The 17,656-nt window shown below is 41.2% G+C and overlaps 1 protein-coding gene across 1 annotated transcript in view; it reads left to right on the forward strand.

Moving 5' to 3' along the window:
• The first annotated feature begins 9,577 nt into the window (after positions 1–9,577).
• The window catches only part of suclg2 (succinate-CoA ligase GDP-forming subunit beta), a 108,561-nt gene continuing 100,482 nt past the window's right edge, over positions 9,578–17,656 (forward strand). The window contains exon 1 of the mRNA XM_004545306.5: positions 9,578–9,734. Coding sequence (XP_004545363.1) covers positions 9,651–9,734 — 84 coding nt within the window. The 5' untranslated portion in view covers positions 9,578–9,650. The remainder of the gene's footprint in view (positions 9,735–17,656) is intronic.

Here is a 17,656-nt window from a genome sequence, read left to right on the forward strand (position 1 = left end):
TCCATCCATTCATCATGCAGATGTTCAAAGAAGTTGAAACTAAGGAACGGCGGCTTGAAACACACATGTCAATTTAGAATTCTTCTGTGTCACACCACAGCCCGAGCCAGTGCAGGCAAATATTGGTTTTGTGTCAAAAAGCTACTTGAAAGTTGGATGTGTTAATCTTCCTGCTAATGGCCTAGCAAAGGCCTCCTTATTATTCTAGTCCCAGCCTCCCTCTACTGAGGGTGTCTTCACAAGGTTAATTAGTGGAGGGTCCCCCGAGGTTCCCCGTGCGATGTGGGCTTAGGATAGTGGAGGTGCCTCTACACAAACAAGGTTAATGGAGCCTCAGATAACTCCCTCCTACTTTTTCCCTCATCCACATGCATCCACATGGAGAGTGTTACTGTGCTTTATTCATTCATCTGCCTTTGAGGTGGAAGGGCTGTTTGCCTGGGAAGTCTGAAGTATAAGGTATTAGCCATTGAAATGACATTTGCATCTGCTCGTGGTCATTGCTTATTTAAGTAATGTTTCAGCTGGCAATGCGAAATGGCAGTATGGTAAACAGCCAACTGCTGTTTCCAGCAATAAGAAGTTAAATCATCATGTGTCAGCATGCAGAAAGAGCAGCAACGGGAGAACATTTTCAGGGCAGAAAAATGCATTTGGATATCATTTTTACCCGGAAAACCATTTCGGGAACCATCATCCATCAATGATCTCGCAGCGTAGCAGCTTTTCTGATGTAGGCAATAATGTTCTATTGAGCTAATCCCAAGCCCACGGGTGTATATGTCATCATTTCCCGAGAGACAGAGGCGGTAACACAAGGCTTAAATCAAAAGAATAACCCAAGAGTGGAGGAGGCCCTTCGAAGGTCACTATGTCACAAAAAAAACCTTTGCATCCAGAGTAAATGTGAGCCCACTCCGAATAGCACCCCTGAATAAAGTGTGTCTTTAAGTCATTCCCTACCGGCACGCATATCTGAACGTCTCTCCTGGGATGGCAGGCATGCAACTGCAGATGGTAATCGCAGCGACTCGCACTTGGATGATAGCTCATGTGCTATTAACGTGTTTACTTTACATACCACATGCTAAGAGAGCAGGCCAACGTAGATTTGTGTGTGTCCGCCTACACATCTTGTTGTCCAAGTTGAGATAGCACCTCAGAGGGAAAACGACGGCAAGCGCCCCGCTGCTTCTTTGAGGTCACAGGCGAGGAGGGTGTTGATATGCTGGAGGTCTGTAAGGGGAGTGAAAGGCAGCAGAGGAGCAGGTAAAAGTTTTAAAGCATGACCCAGTCCTCCTTTGGTGACGAAGGTGGCACAGCAGGTGGTGAGGCTTGTGAAGGGATCTGGCTCCTCTTACACTCATATGCACATCTAAGCACTCTCTCTGCCTCTGCTGGCCTTGTCACCACTGAGCTCTGAGTGTTGGTGTTTGTGTGGGGAGGATGTGCAGCTTTTTGTTTTTTTCTGTGTGTCCATGCATGTTTGTGTGCTTGGTTTTGTTTGGACTATGAATTCCATGCTCCCCAGTGCACTGAGCCATGCTGTGTGTGATACTGAAGCCTGAAATAAAACAGGGCCATCTATTGAAGCCAGCTTTTTTAGATGTCACCCCTCCTCGTGCTGTTGAAGTTGAGAGTTTGTCAACATTTGCTTTCCTTTGTGGGAATCCAAGTAAGCCTCTCTAACCCCCCGCTCCTTCTGCACTGCAGCAGAACCCCTTAATGCAAAGGATCTACTTAGTATCGCCGTTGCTACATGCATTTACTCCCAAGCATTTATGATTAGCAGATCAATCACCTCCACGAATGCTCGGACTTTCTGCGCTATCGCAATATTATCTCGCTCCAGCTTTGATCAAAGCTAGTTATTTCCACCCAGGAAGCAAATGCAAAACCTGCAGGAGCATCACGCGCTCACAGGCCCAACACTTCACAAGCTTTGTTTGATGCATCTGTCTCTAAGCATGGGACTGACTATGTTATTCCACAACACATTAATGGAGGGCCTCCAGCTGAGTATGGCTGACAGACATCTGGGGGAGAGAGACAGCTAAGATGTGGCAGCTCCTGTTGCTGTATTGATTCCCTCTCCAGCTCTGACATTCAGAGCAGACACAAGCCAAGCTTTGGCAGTCTTATGTTCTTGGGCTGTTATGGATTTTACGGTAGAAAAGTGAAAGTTATAGAGGGTAATGCTGAGGTATGTCAGTCGACCCTTGGGAAAAGTCTACCCCGCTTTTCTTCCGGAGTAAAATATGTTTGCTGTGTCATAATCTTTCCAAACTCTCTGGGAGAAATGAGGATAAAAGAAAGGTCTTGGACTCATGCATATGCATTGTCGTGACATTGTGAACTCTAAGGGTTAGCACAGAAAATGATGAGTAACTATGTTTGCCGTCTGTCATATCAAAAGATGTGCTGAGCACAGGGTGGCAATGACCCGATCCCACTCTTTCACTTTCTCTCTTGTCCGATCTCTGTCGCTCTCAGCTCTCCGTAGCATCTTCCTTGCCTATTTTAATTTCCCTGTCAGGCAGTCTGCTTTCTGTCTGTTTGGCTAAGCTGCAAGATTCCTTGCTTGTTGACTCAGCAGTTAAGTGCATTAATTCCCCATCTCTCTCATTACTTTGGCATTCTGTCAGGTAGAAAACAAAACTCTCCTCTGGCTAGTCAATGCCACATGATTCTGTACATAAACATAGTATAAAACAGCCTTTAAAACATGAGTTTTCACTGAGATCGCCGCTCTGTTACAAGCCTACTTTTGGAACTTGTATGCAAAGTTAGTCCCTTACTCTTAAATGCTCGGCATGGACTTTTGGCCTCACTGCATATATATATACATTTATTCAGAGAGGTCACACTTAGTAAGTTGGTGCTTTTCCATTTCTGCTTTGTGTGAATGGAGACTGAATAAAATGAACACACTGATCTGCATTCAGTCCAAAAAAATAAAGGGTCATTGAAGTGTCCAGGTTCTATGTCAGCGTGACACTGACAGACAGCCAAGCAAACCTTCTGGATGCTTTTAGTTTCATCTTTCTCTTCCGTGTGATCTGCTATGCTGTCCAACCAGTCACGTTAATGAGAGGGGCAAAGTGTTGCTGAAACGGCCTCATTGACGTTTGAAGAGGTATAGTCAGGATCACTGTGGAGAATTCTCTTTTGAGCTCACATGCGGGAAGTGTGGTTAACAGACAGCTCAGAGATAAGCAGAGACACACAGAGAAGAAGGGGCAGAGAAAGCCGAAACAAAGAGACACTGGAAGAACAACAAGGGCAAGAAACGACTTAAAGTAGCACGGTCAGTGCAAACAGAGAAAAAGAGAGAGGCACCCGAGACACGAATTAAAAAGAAAAAGATGGCAGAGGAGCAGAGACTGACAGTGTGGTCCAGACTCTGGGCATGCTCAGTGTGTCAGCTCCTCGCCTGATCACTGCAGGTTGTTAGCCAACCACCCCTCTGCTATTTTGGTGACAGAAGCATCAGGGCTAACCGCACAACCTGTTGGGAACTGTGAGTTTTCATCCCTGGTATTTTCATGGCTGTCAAGTTATTGAGTGGAAACTGACAATGGATAATTGAGTGAAACCACAAATTAGTTGCCCTGCCTGCACACTTACTCATGTTGCTCCCGGGAGAAAAAAAAGGGTGGGGGAAAAAAAGAACGATAAGACAAGATCACATATGTTATAAGATAAGATAAGATAAGACTTTATTGATCCCACAACGGGGAAATTGTTGCGTCACCTCAGCTCAGGTACAGATATCAGAAGGAAATACAAAAATACAAATAAGTACAATAAACTATATAGCTTGATATAGCTATTGTACCACTCACCACCCGCTGGTGCAGGGTCCGCTCTTCGGCAAAGGTTTCTCCATTTGGTTCTGTCCAAGGCGTCCTCAGGTTTCAAAAATAAAACTATGAAGACACTTAAAATAAATTTCCTGTGGTGGGAAACTATTTTGTGCAACTTTTTTGTATTTACAGTTTTGAGGGATAAGCCTCTTAAATTTCTCTAACTAGAAATATATGTTAAAAAAACAAAAAGGATTTTCAATTTTTTTGTAGTTTATTGCACTTTTTTGCAAGTTATGTAATTACTATGCACTTAATGCATGCATATTATTAAAATGTGGGCTATAATCGTTGTATTGATGTATATCATCTTAAGGGCAGGGATAGCTCAGTAGGTAAAGTGGTCACCCCATGATCGGAAGGTCGGCGGTTCGAATCCACTTAACGGCTACCCTGAGGTACCCCTGAGCAAGGTACCGTCCCTACACACTGCTCCCCGGGCGCCTGCTTAGTGGGCTGCCCACTGCTTCACTGAGTGAATGGGTCAAATGCAGAGAAAAACAAGTAATTTCCCCATGGGGATCAATAAAGTATCCATTATTATTATTATTATTATTATTGAAATGCTCCCAAAAATGGCACTACAACATATAAATTTATAAAATATACTCTGGCGGACTTGGTTCTATAGGTCTTAAAGGGTTAACAGAGTCCTGCAGACTCCGAAGGACCTCAGTCTCCTCAGCAGGTGGAGTCGACTTCTTATACAGGATGTCTGTATTTGTAGTCCAGTGCAGTTTATTGTTGAGGTGAACACCCAGGTACTTATAAGAGTCCACTATCTCAATGTCTTTCCCTTGGATGTTCACCGATGTTGTAGGGGGTGACTTCCTCCTGGAGTCTATGATCATCTCCTTTGTCTTGCCAGCGTTGATTTGGAGTACGTTGGTCTCACAACAGCCAACAAAGTCACTGACGACCCCCCTGTATTCCTGATCATTCCCGTCTGATACGCATCCAATGATGGCTGTATCATCTGAGAACTTCTGTAGATGACAATCGTCCGAATTATAACAGAAGTCTGAAGTGTAAAGGCTGAAGAGGAAAGGTGAGAGAACCGTGCCCTGTGGTGCCCCCGTGCTGCAGATTACCACCTCGGACACACAGTCATGGAGCCTCATATACTGTGGTCTGTTGGTAAGGTAGTCGATGGTCCATGCAGTCAGCTGTTTGCCTACTCCGGCTCCCTCCAGCTTTCCTCTCAGTAGTGCATGTTGGTTGGTGTTGAAAGCACTGGAGAAGTCAAAAAACATGATCCTCACAGTGCTCCCCGCCTGCTCTAGGTGAGAGAGGGATCAGTGTAACAGGTAGATGACAGCGTCATCCACCCCCATTCCAGAATGGTAGGAGAACTGCAGGGGGTCCATCACTGAGCCCACCAGTGGCCGAAGGTGGTGCAGGATGGTCTTCATCAGATGAGAAGTCAAGGCAACAGGCCTGAAGTGGTTGGGCTCCCTGGGGTGTGCAATTTCTGGCACCGGAACCACACAGGAAGTCTTCCACAGTTCAGGAACCCTCTCCAGGCTCAGGCTCAGGTTGAAGATGTACAGGGCCACCTGACAGAGCTGGTCTGCACAGTCCCTGAGCAGTCTGGAGCAGATTCCATCCGGACCTGCTGCCTTCCTTGCCTTCGTCCTCTTAAGCTGATTTCTCACCTGATCAACTGTGAAGTAGATGTGAGGCTGGGCTGGAGTGGGGGGTGGGGCTGGCTTTGTTGTGGGTAGATGTGTTATGTATCTGAAATGAACACAAGCTGCTTTAGTCACACTGTTTTGTGCTATAAAACATTCAGCCATTTTCTTCCATTTATCCAAATCAGAGTAAGTGGAAGGGAAAAAGATGAGGTACACGGTGGGCAGGTTGCTAATCTTTCACAGAGCTAAAACTTAGTGTTAATTTAGAGTGACTAGTTATCCTAAAGCCACTAATTGTATGTCTTTGGACTGTGGGAGAAAGCTAGATTACTCAGAGAGAACCCACACAGACAGGGGGGAGAACATGCAAGCTCCACACCGAAGGGCCCCAGACCTTCTTGCTGTGAGGTAACAGTGCAACACACATCCTACCTCACGATTCACCTGAATCCTAGTGAAACATTTTAAGAATTTTATGTGTGATTAAAATGTTTTTTTTTAAATTAACTTTTGTTTTAGTCAAAGAAAGGAGGCACAAACAGCAAATACCCTGCTTTTCTGGTGCATTTAAAAAGTATCACTGACTTGAAAATCAGCACGTACTTCTAGTTGTGTATTCATATATGTAGATATCGTTGTACTTTGTGAACTGCCCATTGAAAACAAATTCAATTTGTGTTAGAAAGTTTAGGTAGTTTTGAAAAGAATACAAAGCAACAATAGCTGCTTTGTATTCTGGGATTAAAATGACATGATTGCTCCGAGTGCAGACAAAAACACAGGTTTTGTTCTGAGCGACAGGACAACATCTCAAATTTAAAAAAAAAGCTGAATTGTATTAGTTAGGGCCATTGATATTCTGACAGTCCTGTTTGAATATCAGTTCCTTGGAGAGAAGAAAATGTCCCTGGTGAGAGAGAGAGAAAAAGAAACAAAATGCTTTAAAATGCTCACGCGAATCATCTTTTAGTCATTCTGCTGGGCTCCCACTCTCAGTGATTTTGTTTTTTTTAATACTTAAGTTACACACGCCACTCTTCACTGACACAAAGACACTGGGTGGACTTTTTATACATTCGGTAGGATTTGTTGACACACCCAGATATTATGCTGGTGCAGCAATTTTCACTTCATTTGTGCAGTTACTGTGCTAAGGTTTTTTTGTTTTTTTTTTAAAGCTGGCAACCACAGAATATTTTCAATGTGTGAAATATGGATCACTGACTTCCAAAAAGCTCTCACCCACAAGCTGGGGGGGAGGTTAAGAGCAAAAAAAAAAAAAAAAAAATCAAATAAACATGAGGCAAATTCTCTCCCCGTTGACATCAAAGTGGCTCACATTTGCAAATTTTTCTTCTTTCAAAGTTTTTCAGGGGTTTATCATTTCAACTTACTTATTGACCATAAAAGGTCTCCAGAAAAAGAAAAAAAAAGATCCTTTGGTTGTAGCTGTTCATCATCATCTCCTCCCCTCCGTCATGTCCTCTCTAGCCTGCTGACACTGATGGTTTCTAAGTGAGTATCTCATCCAACTCTCCCTCTCTCTCTCCTCCTGTCATAATCACTGCTCTTTATGATCGGTTTGCCCTCTCTGCCCTTTCAAGATGCGGCGTGTAATGAGGGCTCTGGAGAACTATGTGAGTGGGCTATTTAGCTATTCAGACAAGATCAGCTCACACATCCCACGCTCTCTCTCGCTCGACTCCCTACCAATACCTTTCAGCTGAGTGCAGTGATTGTTTGTCCTGCTCACAAGGTCACACTGTGGATGGAGCCGGAGCAGCTCCGCATTCAACATCCATGACGGGCCTTTTAGTGTCTGCTCACCACATGGAAATTGAATGATTAAAATGGGCGATTTAAATATTCAATTCGATACTACTGTCAAATTATTTTGTATAGCTTAATAGCTGCAAAGGCAACATAAAGGGTCAGTTTTCTCAAATTAAAATAATAATTATAACATAAAAGACATATTTCCTCCCACCAAAATCTGTGCACGCCGTATGAATCCATCATATTTTACACCAGCAGCAGCTTTTCTTTTTTTTTTTTTTGCAATACTGCCAGAACTCATTAACCTTGAGTTTCAAGTACTGCTTGTACATGCTGTTTGCAGACACATTAATAAGCAGCAAATAATATTATTTCTATTAAGGCCCCCCAAAAAACTTGAAACTTACTCTGCAACCTTCCCCACCCACTGGATAAACAAATTATGTCCATGAGTGCTTATAGATGAACCTGTACAAATTCTTCCTGCAATTCATGTCCAGTCTGCTTGTGTGGGTTTTCCTCCCACAGTGCAAAGCCAAGCATGTTACATTAATTGTGGAGTTGATCCCCAGTTAAGAAAACGAATGGATGCATTTCCAGCAATGAGACTGAAACTAATACACACACACATCCTCCCCATCCATCCAAGCAATCAACCCCAAACGCAAAACAAAGACTGTATGCACTATGTGAGTCAGCACATTATAAATCCAAGTTATACATATATGCAGTAAAAATGTTTAGTTTGTTTGTGCCCTTTTCTTATGTCCTTTGATTCTTAACATTAGTGGAAAATTAACTCATATTGCTGTTTTTAATAATATTATTTATTATGATTTTCAGTTGTGATTGTTCATCACACATTAGTAACATAACTATTTTAAATCACATCTAATTTACCACATAAAAGTGTTAAATTGGAACAGATCGAAAGCGCATCAAATCTGACTTTTTTGACCCAATGCGACCCATATCCGATCATGGTGTGACAGTGTGAACGGCACAAATCCGATATTTTCAAATCCGATCTGGGTCACTTTCGTATGTGGTACTGAATCCGATACATAGCTGATGTTTCAGAAAGCAACTGCTGTGTGAACGGTCATGTCGCATTAAATCCGTCTTTTACGTCACTGACACAAGACAGACGCCAATTATCAGCGCCCGAGAAGACACTGTGAACGCTTCCTGGCCATCCAGTGTAGATGTTGAAACTGTTGGGAAAACAACTTTGAAGAAACGTGAACATTTTATTTGTACTGTATAATCTGCAGATTCTGACAGAAATCTGCAAATATCCTTTGGAGCACCGCTCCTCTCTAAAACAGCAATAAGGATAATTATTAAGGCCATATGTAAATAACAAAATAACTTAAAGCAAAATTGGGAAACGTAAAGTCCGAAACAAGTCTTTATATTAAGGGTCTAAACAGAGCGCGTTGTGTGTGACGTCTTCTTTTGCTTTGAGGGTTCACACTAGAGCGCATTTGCTGTCACATTTTATTTGTAGTGTGAACAAGCAGACAAGAAAATCGGATTTGATCAAAAAATCGGAACTGAGCATTAAGACCTGCAGTGTGAACGTAGCCTAAGATTCAAAGCTTATTACATTAGAAAAAAGGAAAAAAAGAAAAAACCTGCATGTGTAACATGAGTTTAATAATAGAATCTAAACTCTTCTTCAGTTGGTTAAAAACCACAAATTCCCAGAGATATTCTGAGGACAGAAACTCAGGGTCCTGTGTGGCAGTTGTAACACTGCACACGCTAACATGTACTACTTATGTAACGTGTAAGGGAGAAAATGAACATTAAAACTTAATAACAACAAGTTTTACAATCTTTGGTTTTACCCCACATATTGCTCAGTTACAGTATTTGGTCTAATGCTTAGATGACCCCATTAAGACCTCAGTAAGATCTAGATTGCTCAAAACAGCGATGCCCATCTTGCGCAGTGTCCACTGAGGGACACATACCAGGCTGGACATTTCTTCCTGTTAGAAGCGAGTTTTTCCTTCCCACTGTCACCAAGTGCTTGCTCATAGAGGGTCATCTGATTGTTGGGTAATAGAGAATAGAGAAGTCACAAGTTAGGACTAATAATACTCCTAACTTTACAATATAAAGCGCCTTGAAGGATTTGATTTTAGACAAAGAGAAATTGCTAGATCGTTAGATTTTTAATCTACTCTGTTCTCACCTCTGTCCCTGTAGTTTAGACTAAGCGCCAACAATGTCCATGCCTGCTAAACGTGCACACCTGCCTCCACCGTGTGCATGCGTCTTTTAGAAGCACCGCCCACCTCTGATTCTTGACCTATGATCGCTCATAGGCTTTCAGCGTCATCTCCCGTTGGACTTGCGTGTCAACATGGCGGCTTCCATGGCATCCCAGGCTGTAGCGAAAGGACTGAGGATAGCTACTTCAAAGCACATACTTCTTGATAAAGCGAAGGTAGCGTCACAGCTTCTCTTGCTGATGTTACGGTCTGCTGCTCGGGCTGGGTGGCTTCGTCGCTGACAGCGTCTCACGGCTAGGGTTAGCAAGTTAGCATGTGTGAGCGGACAGAGGTTTGACAGATCAAAGTTGAACAGTGTGACAGTTCACAGGTGACGTAACAATGCCGTCTTCAAGTCCTGCAGTAGCTCTAATCATGGAGGCTGTTAAATATACGCGCTGCTCTACAAATGATAGTTATTCGGCAAGAGCTTGTTTGAGTAAAGCTTTTCTAATGCGCTCCTGCATGTGAATGTTACTCGTGTACACTGTCTGTCACTATAACTGTGAGTCTGTAAGTTTGTGCGTTTAAGATATTTTTAATTTTTCTTTATTGCGTATAATTGAACTGCAAGGGTCTTCTCGTCAGTAAGTTATTTTGCATGCTTAGGTTCAGCACTTCTACAGTGGGCTGTGTGACCTCTGATGAGCAAAAGTCATAGTGAACAAAACCTCCAGCCTGGCCCCATTTCAGATAAGACCCGAGTAAAAAAGGTTAACCCTTGCACTTTGAGCTTCCAGCATGTGCGTGTGAGCTGGCAACAGCAGCCAGCAGAATTCGCCTGATTAGAGTTGTCTAAGTACACAGTGGCAAATGCTTACAGTTGCACAGTTTCTCATTTAGCAAACAAAGCATTTGGTCTGGTAATTGCAAAGAGTCTTAAACATGCTGCCAGAGCTGCAAGACATAAATCCCCACACCCCTGCACTGTATTGACTAACAAACAAACCCAGTCACACAGAGTTGTGCTTTCATAATACATTTCAAAGCTCCAGGACGAACAGATGAATAAATTAGCATGATATGCTGTACTGTCAGTTTGATGCTTTTCTGCGCAGTCGGTATCTGAGAACTGGTCTTTCAGGTTGAGGTGCTTGCATAGGTATTTGGAACATTAGTACAAATCACCATAGTGGGTGGACAAAGCAGGGACATCTCATGCTGTGTTTACCTTTCATATTTACTCCCAGATGGATTCAAATGGATGGTAACTTATCATCAAACAGATTTCATGTGCAGTGTGGTAGAGTATTTTTTTATATAGGTGTTGTACCTGGAGGAAAGGTGATTGACTGAAAAATAATTGTGCTTTATGCTGATAGAAAAGAAAATATGTAAATTGAACTTCTTCTTTTATCCAAATTTGTCCAGATTAGCTTGGTAAGCTCCTAATACTAAAACTATTAGACATAATTACATGCTACGTCTCAGTATCAGAATTCATTATTATTGCTTTTCAGCTTTAATATTATGACTTATTACAAAGTATTGTCAGAAACGCATGGAGGTTTTCTTTTTGTGTTTTTGATATGTCTTATGTTAAACTAGTTGCTTGCTTCTCTGCAACCATTACTAAAGTATAGAGAGGCCAAGTAATGGCCCACACTTTACTCCGATTATAAACCTGCATATATCTGTGCGTCATGCCTCCCCCCCCCTCCCCCCCCTTTTCTTCATGTGGCTATTGCACATAGCTGCATTACTTTCTTAGTCCTTCCAAAATGTGGGCAACCTACAGCTTACCTTGCCGGAACATCTTGGATTGGATGCTGCTTTGATAATGTGCTCTTCACACTGTGCCTTCTATTTAGCCATGTGTCTGTGTCTGTGTTGTTTTTTTTTTTCATGATTGAAAACCTTTGGTTAATGTTATTACCTAAATAAAAACAATGTCCCAACCAAGGCAACAAATTGCATGAAACATTTCCATTATTTCTTTTCTCATTTTCCACCAACACATTCCTTAGAGCAGGGAATGGGACCCCCTGTAAAGGCTGCAATTATTATAATTTTTTTCCTCCAGCATTAGAAAAAATGCTCTATAGGATTACTAAATCTGCTATTATTATATATCAAATATAAGTGTTTTTTATTTATTTAAAAAAATATATTTTTCATCCATCTAAGAAAGCAACTGTCAGTTTGCTAGTGGACGACAACTTCGCTCTTATTTTGAAAGGTCATTTGACGTTTAAAATCTGGCCTTTCCAACTCCTGTTTTTCCAACTGGCTATCTTGCTAGCCGGGGGTGGAAAAAGAAGTGTGTTTCTTTTTTAGCACTTACAGCACCAACTATATGAAATATCTCTGAAATTGAGGAACCTGCATCAATAACCAGCCTATCTGCATAAGGTAAAATTTAGATATGTCAGTGGAGGCCTGAGACCTGGCCTGAACTGTTCCTTTAAAAAGTAAACTCTAACAAAAGTTTTTATCTCATGTTTACTGGCTCTTTACCTGCTCGTCTTCTGCTTCTTTCACTTCTTTCGCTTCTGTCTCTCTCTTTCTCTCGTTCGGGCCAGGTGATAAGAGTAATGATCGGGGATTTTCTCTGGTGTGTAGCACAGTATCAGGGCCTGAACAGATTAACAGTCAGGTATCGCTACAATAGAATCAAATCAGCTTTGACAGTATGTCAGCTAAGCTGTGGAATTCAATTTGCAATGATTTGTCACCAACAATGCACAGGACATTGCAATATTCAGATGGTTAGGCTCCAAGATACTCCTTAAAGGAGGAGTGAGATGTTATTTTTTTTTCTCTCTCACACTCTCTCTCTCTCATAAATCAAATCTCCTGAATTCTTGTCTGCACACCGAGATAATCCTCGGGTTGTTTTTCACTGTCGCTGCACAGGGATGAATTTGTAAACCTTTGCTAAGTTTTTATTTTTTGTGTGGCGAGCGTGCTTGGTAATACCCCAACTGTGTTGAAGCCCAGCGTGGTTTGAAGGGGTACACTGGGAAGAAAGGTGTCTCAATGAGACTCAGTCCTGAATATTTTACAGAACAGGGTGGAGAGCCCTCTGCTTGCAACGGCTTCTTTTGCTGGAACTTCAAACGACGGGAGGCTCCCCCATCTGTCTCAGCAAGAACACATTTACATTTCCTCCCCGCAAGGGATACTGGAGGACGAAGTTGGCTCTAACTGGATTTGAATATCGTTCGCCAAGGTTAATAGCCATTTCTGTAGCTGGTGAGGTGCTTAGGCTTTTTCAATAATTTAGAGCGGCTGCAGTCATTAGGAAATGTTGCCAGCCTCTGCAATGAGTAAATGCGCTCCTATCAGCTTAACTTATGCTGTTGTGCCTGTGTAGATAATGAGGGAGAAGTGGGAGTAACGCTGAAAATTACTTGAGAAAACAATGTCAGTGATGGCTGACAGGCGTAATTCATTAAAAGTGCAGTATATTGAAGATCATGTTCAGCTTCTCTATCATTTGTGAAATGAGACCTTCAAAGATTGAGTTTTCCTGGAACTACCCTTTGTGCAAGTCATAGGGATCCGATTCATTGAAAATTCTGACTGGGTCTGGCTGGCTGATCTCTCTGTGCCATAAAGGCGGTGATTCCACTAGCACTGCGTGAGTGAAGAGACTGTGTTACAGAGCACAATGGCTGCTGCCACTTGTAATAAGTACGCTGTAGTACTCTTTGCACAGTTTTGCCTAGATATCGACCATCTCGCCTGCTTAACCTTGGCATGCATGCCATGATCATTTTTAAAGTGGTGACGGCATATTAATCTGAACTTATTGATGAACAAGATAATTAAGCCATCAGCTAAAACCAGTGCGTGGCTGTTAAAGCACAAGGGGAAGGCTTTTGCAATTCATGAGCTGTGACTGAAGGTTTGTGCCTGTGGCAAAGTTCACAGATATATGGGACTGAACTTTGCCACAGTTGTGCATCCTTGTATTAACTTCTCCTTATTTACTGCATTATCTTCCCTTTAGACCTGACACCTTTGAATCTGACTCCCTCCTCATATTAACTATGCTAATTACTGAAATCCCTATCTGTAGAGACACAACAGTCAGGTTTTCCTTTCTTAAGCCTGTCTGCAGGAGATTAGACCTGCCCTGCCTAAAGACCTGCCAATGATGCAAATCTCACTGATCTAAATCCTGGAGCCATGCTCTACTGCTTCCGTCTCTATCTCTGCTCCGCTGTTCTATCCCCGGCTCTGTAACAGGCAGATGTCATTTCTCTCTCCTTACTAAAATGGTCTGAGCGTGACCTTTTTAAAAGGCAAGGGCAAAAAAAAAAAGCTACAAGTGGCTGCTAGCAGTAATAAGAGCAACAGCGCATCTTTTGTGCAATAACCAGACCCAAATTTAATTTATCACTTTTTTTATTTATTTGTTTTGTCCATGTGATCAGAAAGGTAAATTCAGAAAAAGTAAAGTTCTATAGTATAAAGTGCCTTTCTCTGGTAGCTACAACAGAATGAATAGGCCAATCATTTGAAACGCTTTAACATGCATAACTTTTTAAAGGGGGTTATGTAACCTGCAATTTTATTTATTTATTTATTTATTTATTTATTTATTTATTTATTTATTTTTTTGATAAACTAAATAACCTATTCATGCTTTCATCCAAATCTATAGAGGCACTGCCACAGTTGAGGGGTAGAGAGAGGCACTTGTGCCACGAACACTCAAGCACTATATTAATTAGAGCAGATAAGGCTCTTTGAATTAGTCCACTAAAGCTTCATGAGGCATACTCGTGCTGCTTTAAATGGAAAGCATGGCTGTGATTCATACTGGCATGTTTGTGAACACAGCTTCTTCGCGTCGTCCATCTCTCTTATTTTATGTCACCTCTAGCACAGCTTACTACGCAGCGCTTGTCTTATCGCAAGACAGTTTGTATTTATGAGATGCAACGAAGTAGCCAAGTGCCACCTCATTAACAGAGTAACACTGTGCGATCAGTATAGCAGTGACTCTGATAGTCACACAGAGGACTGCTCAATGTGATTCAGCATGTGCGAGTGCGAATGGACACTATAAATTTCCCCTTTTAATTTTTCCTTGGATGGTTAGCTGAATGGATGGGGAAAAGAGATGAGTTCATAACCTGAATGGGAACAAATCAATTACATAGAATTGATGAACTGGCAATCTGTTAATTTCTTAAACATTTGATAATGCCCCTTAAGGAGCATTCTGGTTAATTAAGTCTGCAGTCATTTGTCTTAACTAATTAGGCAGTGTCATTTCAAAGGGTTAGGGACTGGCCATGACAAATAATGAGGATTTTAACCTCACCAGACATCTGGGAATACCACTTAATAATATGTGATATTCGGTGACTGTGATTCGCAGTTTGGAACAAGTGCATTGGTTTGTAATAGATGAGAGTAAGGACTCATTTTTGTGCAGAAAAAATGGGACTTAACAGCCAATAATAACATGTCAGTGTGTTGCCAAAATTGCTCAAAAATGCTTAACTCTATTGTGATACATTAAAGAAAAATGTTCTTGTATACGGTTTAATGCATCGGTATTGAAACATACTGTTGTCCTGAAAAGTAATTGTTTCTGTACAACAATAACAACAATAACAAAAAAGATGTGCATGGGAGGGCATGAGTGGGGAGAGCGGTGTGCCAACCAAACCTCATTTAAAAATCTGGCCTTGTCAGCTCTTGTTGTGAGAAGTAGGTGCCACTTTTCACTGAGTGTGTGATAAGCTGCAGCTGCTTGAAGTGCATGCCACTCCAGTCCTCAAGTTAGTGATATTGTCTGTAAAGTGTCTAGATAAGCCTGAAACTAGGTTTAACAGATATACAAACCATATCTGATATCAATATGCTTATTTCTTATATTCTATGTAAAGTAGAATAGAATATATTGGTATTTCGTTATTCCCCCAGGCATATATGCAAATTGGGCATTTATTTTACTTTCTATTCTATTCTACTAATCTTCCTTAAAGAAAAAGAAAGTTATCACTCTGAAACTGTAGCATGGGATTTGTAAAAAATAAACAAACAAAAAACACTGATTAGTTTCTATTTAGAAGACAAAACCAAAAAAAATGAGTCAACAGTTGAATATGGAAGCCCGTTTCCACCACTAAAAAAAAAAAGGATCCATAACTCGAAATTTCGAGTTATGGATCCTGGAAATGACGTCATTTCCTTGTTACCCGGAAGCTGAAGCCCTCGGGTACAAATGCTACAGCTAAGCTACCGGTATTACATCCAGTCATGAATGCACAGATTGCTGAGTATTTTCAGCGTGGTTTCAAAAATGATGAAATCCTTGTGTTATTAGCTGAATCACATGGCGTTACTATCAGCAAACGTACTCGCGAAAGCGCCAATTTGTTGCGATCAAGTTTTGAGTGCATGTTACTCTGTGCCATATGCTTCCGGGTAACAAGAAAGTGACCTCATTCACGTAGATTACTGATTGGCAGAGCTAAGTCGAAATTTTGAGTTATGGATACTTTTTTGTTTGTTTGTTTGTTTGTTTGTTTGTTTGTTTGTTTTAGTGGCGGAAATGGGCTTCCATAATTGAAAAACCCCGGTAAGACCTGAATTGGAGATTCACCCATTTTAAGTTTAGCATCTTTAAAGACAATATATTCCGCACGTCTTTGAAACGCAACTGAAATTTATTGCTAGTCTGCTTGTCAGTGTGCCCACTAATACAATCTGAACAGGATTTTTGGTTTCGTTGTTAAATGTGCTGAAGACTAATTGTAAATGTTCTGGAATATTGTTGCCCAGTCCCTAATGACTGTGACCTGGTGTAGCTAAAACCAAAGAAATGTTTTTTGATGAGAAAAATGTTATTAGATTTTCATCAGAGCTCCCCTTTTTTTTCTGGCTGTGCATTATATGTGCTTAGGTTTGAGCATGTGGCAGCAGTGCATTCATACACTAGATGAAACTGAATCCTTTTTGCAATTACAGATGCTGTTTGATAAAACAATCTGTTGTTCTTTTTACAGAGCTTGCACGTGGACTTGGCACTGAGGAATGTATTTTATCTTTATTTTATTGATGCTGACCTTTCATTTTCTAGTGTTTGACAGCCTTACAAACTAGGAAAACTTCAGAATATGTTTTATGTGCCATAAAACCGCTGGTCTTGCTTTGAGGACCTGTTTCCCAGACATGTATTAAGCTTAGTTCAAGGTCTTTTCTTCAGTCGATATTTTTAAAAAGTTAATCCAGGACTGGGCTCAATACATATCTGGGGAGCTGGATGAAGATGTTCTTCAGCACTTGAATTAATAATAATAATGATTTTAAAGGCACAGACTATTGTTTTTGACGCTCATTATTCTTTAAATGTTGAGTTCCAGATGTCATCAGGGATGGAAGTTTAGTGCTACCTATTGGGAAAACTAATGGATACAAAGTGTCCTTTGTCCTATCTTTAATTGGATCTTTAAAATAATTACAGCTCTGAATGTCATTGTGTCTGTCTTTCTTTTCCCCATGAATCATGGTGACGGTGTGGGAGAAGTAGATCTGCTGTTTGCTTTGTGTTTGATGTACAGGACATGCTGGTGTTAGACTCCTGTCTTTCATTTACATTGGCCTGTTGGCAATTATGGTTTTACCATAGCAGCATCCAGTTATGTTTTTCTGTCTTCTTATTCAAGCACATTAGTATGCTAACATCTGTTAATTATTTCAGAATATCAAAGTACAGCTGGGGGTGATTGGCACATTGGTAATGGTGATTTATATGTTCATAAATGTCCAACTTATCAGTGGCTCCCCTGAGATATCACAGCTCATCCTTAAGGGAGCGTGAATTCAATAGCTGTCAAATGTAAATCTCATAATGGTGCTTTATATGAAAAGTCAGGAGGTGAAGGTAAAACATAGTATATGTGTAGTTAAAATCCACTAGATATTTTGGCAGTTCATTGCAGACATTCTTTCATGTAATAAGGAGGGGGACCAGCAGATTCACGTTTCCAGCTGCAGAGCTTTCTTCCTGCTGGAAATAAAAACATAATTCTTTGTTTTCACTGTAATAGATTCTAGGTGTAGCAGTGCACCTATGGCAGTTTGCTGCAACTGACAGCATATACAAACAAAAATTAACTTTTGCATAACTCCA

The sequence above is a fragment of the Maylandia zebra genome, linkage group LG5, assembly GCF_041146795.1.
Source record: "Maylandia zebra isolate NMK-2024a linkage group LG5, Mzebra_GT3a, whole genome shotgun sequence".
Lineage (NCBI taxonomy): Eukaryota > Metazoa > Chordata > Actinopteri > Cichliformes > Cichlidae > Maylandia > Maylandia zebra.